Source organism: Anoplophora glabripennis, unplaced genomic scaffold, assembly GCF_000390285.2.
Source record: "Anoplophora glabripennis isolate ALB-LARVAE unplaced genomic scaffold, Agla_2.0 scaffold860, whole genome shotgun sequence".
In the NCBI taxonomy this organism is placed as follows: Eukaryota; Metazoa; Arthropoda; class Insecta; order Coleoptera; family Cerambycidae; genus Anoplophora; species Anoplophora glabripennis.
In genome coordinates, this window is record NW_019417034.1 from 179,713 (window position 1) to 185,712 (window position 6,000).

Sequence of the window (6,000 nt, forward strand, 5' to 3'; positions counted from 1 at the left end):
AAACTAGGTACCTATGTAAAATATTACACCGTGTTAAACGGATTCTAGTACCTCTATAAGTAGGTAGGATAGGTACAAATTTATAAATCTGCTGATTTGTTGCTACAATTAAATGTAATAATAATTTAATTAAATGATTGCTGTATTATTTTAATAAACATACCTTTTTCTTGATGGTAAACTTAATAGCTCTGCTTGGATATCGCATGGAAATTCTGAATCTTCGAAATGTGCAGAACAAATATATAACCAGTTGAAGGATTAACATAAATCGCGTCTATTGCCACCGTTCCACCCATATCTTTCTAAGTTTTTTATCCTTAGGAAACACATAAAATTAAATTTTTAAATAGTTTTGTTTAGCACTATAAAAACTATTATTGCAACACTACACCTCACGCCTGGCATTGTTACGTGGTAAATTAAGTTTATATTAAACACTACACCACTAATTTATTCAAAACTATTATTAATAAGTACCTAATTATTGCAAAATACCGAAACAATCATGAAAGATTTACTTAAATAAGTGAAAAAATGTAAAATTGCTGGTTAAGTTACATGTAAACAAACATGAATCTTAAAGGTTAGAAATCTTGTGATGCGATGCGACTCGACTGACGCGGTATGAATTAAGCCACGCCCATAATTTCTGTCGCTGATTTTTGGCGCCAAATTGGCTATCACTTTTGTCCAATTTACCGGTTTTTTTCAGTTTGGAGGTGACGCTTAAATTTGGCTATAGCTAAAGTGGGTTAGATGATAGATAACAATTTGTAACCTTGTCTGTATCAGGTTTTAGGTAGTAGGCATTTTTAGAGTTATACAAAATAAAATAGGACGGATCAGCTTACAAACTAATGGCTTTTTTCGCTACTGAATATTTGACTTGTAGTTATTATTTCTACGTCTTTTGACCTTAGTAGTTGTCATATGGTACCTAGTATTTAAATCTCACTCAGCAAACAATTACTGTTACTAAAATTAAATGCCTTTTTCCGTTAGTTTTTGTCGCAGTTTTTTGAAAACGAACAAGAGCAAGAAGTTTTAGAATTAAATTCCCCATATAATAATTTTTTAAGTCCACCAACTGGTTAAAAAATTCTGTCACATTTTAATGGTGCATCATCCCTATAAAATGTTTTAATTGAACTCTTACTGTCAATTAATGCTCTTGGTATACTCACGTCGTGTACCAAATTTGGTTTTTCTAAGTTCAGGTATAACTGAGATTTTATTTTTTCAAAATTTGAAACCCCACTTCTCAATGGTGCAGCTCAATATAACGGTAATTTGCATTAAGTATAACCGACATTGATTTTCTTCAAAATTTACAATACACGCTATACATTAAGGTTTATTTTTTTTATATGAAATAGGTATAAACTTTTTGCCGAGAGAATACACCTTTTCTTCCTTTTTAATCTAGTTAGAAAAGTATAATAAAAAAAATATTCATTGCTTTTATTACAAAATCCTCAAGAATACTTTTAACCATCGGAAGTAAATTCAGCTATATTCAAAAATATATATATTTTTATTAATATAGATTTTAGTTAAGAAAAACTTGTCTGCTACTTTACAATATTCCTCCATGCTTGCGAACAGAGAATTATGAAAAAAAGAAAGAACAGGGGTGATAATGAAACAATCATAAGAATAACTTAGAAAATTTTATTGAATCATTTAAAACTTCCTGAAACTCTTCTTTGAACTACTGCCCTTTGTAACTTTTAATACGTTGAATCTGACGGTTTTTGAGAGGGGCCTGCATTCTCCAATTGTGACGACGTCTCCAATTTCCACATCCCTGAAAGTATCAAAAAAAATACCATTAACAACAGATCGTTAATAATGTTTGAAAATTTAGTCATTTAATTTGTAGTTAATCAGTAATCAAACATTAATCATATGGTAATCATACCGCCCGTTTGACATATCATCATTTTAAGTTCTAAAATTTATCTGAAACAGAAAACTTCGGCGATAACAACAGTATAATGCCAATTTATTTTTCAATAATAAACACATTTTCATTCGAATTCATTAACGGTCATGTTTTTTCAACAGTTCAATCAATTGAATCTAATCAGACACTTTCTTATGTTTACGTTCTTTAAGAGACAAATGTAGATTTAATTTGCAAATGAATCTGTTAGGAGCTGAAAAAAAAACGACTGAAATAAAAAAAAATTACTAGATTTTCACCCGAAAATGCGAAAGGGGCGATTCTCTAACTAAAGATAAGAAAACAATGTTTGTCCCAATGTAGTTTTAATTAAACTAAAATAAATTCTTCAAAGGTTAAAAAATGTTAAAGATCGCTAAGTTAATATTTATATCGGATACCAAACAAAAACTAGATTACCTAAAGCAGGGGGAAAGATGCACGGACATGTTACGATGCCTCTTTTCAAAACGATTATATTTCCTGACATAATGAAGATAGTCGCGACGGATCACAATGGTGCGCTGCATCTTCATTTTCTGCACCACGCCGGTAAGAATACGTCCTCGAATGGACACATTACCAGTGAAGGGGCATTTTTTGTCGATGTACGATCCTTCGATAGCCTAAAATAAGGTTAAAAAAAAAATTGAATAGCCTCAGTTCAAAAATAAAAAAAAATTAAAGCAAAATTTTATATGAAAATGAACCCGTGCAAGCTAGAGAATAATTTTTTTACCAAATATAATGTGGCAAACGAAGCAATTAATAAATTCTGCAAATATGAGATAATTATTGGAATTTGCTTATAGATACTTACTGGCTAATCGTTATTCAAGTAAGAGAATTAGATTACATTTGGAAAAAATGTTACAATATACCTATACCCCTCATTAATACATTGATTTACCCCATGCTATTATGTTAGAAATAATTTGAATGCATGCAAATTACTTTTTTATATATATATTTTTTTGTAAACCTTTCCCCAAGCCATTTCTACCTTTAAGACCGATTCTCACTTGCGTGCAAGGCACGTACTCGGCACAGGCAAAGCACCGGCTCGGCAAAATATCTTAACCATTGTATCTTATGTGTTTTGAGAGTTGCAATTCACACTATACGTCCAGCGTCTCGGCAAGCAACACACTTTGTACGTGACATTCTTCCGAAAGAATATTTGCAGGGCATGTGCCGTGTATGTTTCGGCAAGTGTGAATACTCTCCAGGCAGTCAACTTCAGAACAAGATGAAATTCTTATTGAATATATCAGAGAAAATGAGGTTAATTTTTCTCACAAAAAATACTGTGTCTACAAAAACATGATATGGAAAAAAATTGGCGAGAAATTGCAACATTATTATTATTATTAAACATATATTAATCTATACAGATATATTAAAACAAACACGATTTCTTAACAATAAAATTTCGTAATTTAAAAAAACCTCTATTTCTTTTTCGGTAATTTTTATTTTCTTGCTCTTCTTCATCTAAGATTAAAACAATTTTTACCAAATTGGAAGTCGCGAACATTATTTCACAAAGCTAGGGAACTACTACCTGCGGCATGTCTGTCGCAGTGTGAATTGTCTCTGAAAACTCGGCCCATGCCGAGCATGTGCCCTGCCATTGCCGATCCTGTTTCTTGCTCGTCTAATGAGAATCGGCCTTTACATGAAATAAACATCTTATTAAGGATGTGTTTAAAAACCAGAAGAAAAATATTTTAGGCTTAAAAAAGCAAATAGTAAGAGAAAGCAAGAAAAAAAATGTATCTGCAAATAGTTATATTCCCTTAATAATGCAGATACAAAATTTTGATGAGAAATTCTTTCAGATTCCACCATTATACCACCAAGATTTTAACCCCGTCACCAGGATACCACCAGGCTCTGAAAGATTAAAAATATCTAACAAACCTCTCTAGGTGTTTTAAATCCTAGACCAACATTACGAGATAATCTCAGTTGCTTCTTCTTGGCACCAGATTTACGATTGACGAAAACCGTAGGTTGCTTTTGAAATGCCTTTTCCGTCTATACAAAAAAAGAGACAAAAATTAGTAATTAAATAAAGTATATACCTCTCGTGGAGTCTTAAAACCAAGTCCAACTTCACGATAATAACGAAGAGATTTGCGTCGCTTTGGGCCTACGCCCTTTTTACGGTTGAGAAATATTGTCGGTTGCCGTTGGAAAGCTCTTTCGTTCTGTAAAATGAATCACTTAAATAAAATGACAACCTAATACAGGCTAGAAAACCACGTGTATGATATTGAAATCACTTGATACGGGCACAAGTATTTATATCAAAACTAAACAAACATTTTCTCTAAAAGTACTTACATAAAATTTTAAGCATAAAATACAAATTTATTTGTTTTTGTTTCCCATTTTAACATAAATATATAAAACAGAAAAATACTTACTTGATCGGCCATTTTTACGGCGTGAAAGAAGTTTATTAAAGAGAGCGACAGGGGGCGAAAGTTACAAACATTTAAAATAATGGGAATGACGGAACAGGGAGCCAATGTTGCCACTGTTGCCAAATACAATTATTTCAGTCTCCTGGCCGTAATTATTATGAAAATTCTCTTCGTAAACTCAAATTACTATCTTTATCCTGGTATTCTTATGATTTTGGAGAGAGAGAGAGAGAGAATGCTATCTTTGATTACAAGGAGTATGTACATACAAATAAGTATGTAAGCTGGTTACTATACTATACGAAGGGTCTTCCGCCCACAATCCAATATTTCTGGATCTGGGGCGAAGACAGAGATGTGAAGGCACCTTCACGAGGAGGTTCACTGACTGGCAGCGCTTCCGAGCAGTAATGCAAGGAAACATCGCGCTCCCAGTCATCGAAACCACCCATGATCTGGAGGCGGCAATCCTCTCCCTTGAGACTGACATTAAAAACGCCCTGACTCAGACTACGACGGAGACTATTGTCCCCCGACTGACAAACCCCCGGGGCACCCTCCCCGATGACATAAAAAACTTAATACGTGACAGACGACGTGCGAAACGGCTTGCCACCCGCACCCGCCTCCCCCGACACAGACATGACTTAAACGTACTTAACAGACGGGTGAAGGCGGCTCTGGATGAACTGGCCCAGGATAACTGGGCTAGGCACCTGGAGTCGCTGGATCCACAAGACAACAGCCTCTGGAAAACGCAGAGGGCCCTGCGACAGACCGCTCGCCGTAAAATTCCTCCAATCCACGGTAGTGTGGGGGTGGTTTACACGAACCAGGAAAAGGCCGAGGCTTTCGCCGATAGCCTGGAACTGCAGTGTAGACTGCCTCAGCTGCCCGACGAAGACGAGGAATTCGAGATAGTGGCTGAGCGCGCGGCCCGACGCGTCGACAGAGAGCCAGACAATGACATAATCCCCCCCGCAACACCTGACGAACTAAGACTGACAATACGCAGACTTAAAAACAGAAAAGCCCCCGGACCCGACAATATACATAACACGACACTTAAACGACTACCACACAAGGGCCTCATGGCCCTACTAAACATAACAAACGCGACACTCAGACTAAGACACTTCCCTACCCGCTGGAAAACAGCAAACATAATCCTTATCCCAAAACCCAACAAAGATCACACCATCCCATCCAACTACCGGCCCATTAGCCTGCTCCCGGCTATGAGCAAAGTGGTAGAAAAAATTATCCTAACCCGTCTAAGAACCCACTCCCAAGAACTGCAAGTCATTCCAGACGAGCAGTTCGCCTTCCGACCCAATCACTCCACTGAACTCCAAATCCTTCGCCTTACCGAGCACATCACGGCGGCCTTCAACAGGGGACAGTACACTGGTGCTGTCTTCCTGGACGTCGCAAAGGCCTTCGATACGGTTTGGCATGAAGGCCTACTGATGAAAATGCTCACCAACCAATATCCCATATCCTTTACCAAACTCATAAAATCCTACCTACACCACCGAAAATTCCGCATCCAAATCCAAGATTCCCTTTCCACCACCCGTCCCATGGAGGCCGGTGTCCCCCAGGGCACCGTCCTGTCCC

The 6,000-nt window shown here is 36.6% G+C and overlaps 2 protein-coding genes across 3 annotated transcripts in view; both read right to left on the reverse strand.

The window, feature by feature from the left end:
- The window catches only part of LOC108913650, a 118,065-nt gene extending 117,476 nt beyond the window's left edge, over positions 1 to 589 (reverse strand). Inside the window, exon 1 of the mRNA XM_018719231.2 lies at positions 164 to 589. The gene's annotated coding sequence lies outside the window, so the exon portion shown is untranslated. The remainder of the gene's footprint in view (positions 1 to 163) is intronic.
- A 1,069-nt stretch (positions 590 to 1,658) lies between these two features.
- Positions 1,659 to 4,465, reverse strand: LOC108913649 (40S ribosomal protein S11). Of its 2 annotated transcripts, none has more exons than XM_018719227.1 (4): positions 4,381 to 4,465; positions 3,872 to 3,988; positions 2,369 to 2,574; positions 1,659 to 1,810 (listed from the first exon to the last, which is right to left on the reverse strand). In XM_018719227.1, exons 1-4 carry the CDS (start codon positions 4,390 to 4,392, stop codon positions 1,687 to 1,689), a joined length of 459 nt encoding a protein of 152 aa, XP_018574743.1. In that variant the 5' UTR covers positions 4,393 to 4,465; the 3' UTR covers positions 1,659 to 1,686. The 2 variants fall into 2 exon arrangements, with proteins under 2 accessions (XP_018574743.1, XP_018574742.1); XM_018719226.1 differs by lacking the exon at positions 3,872 to 3,988 and adding an exon at positions 4,036 to 4,161.
- Between the last annotated feature and the right edge of the window lie 1,535 nt (positions 4,466 to 6,000).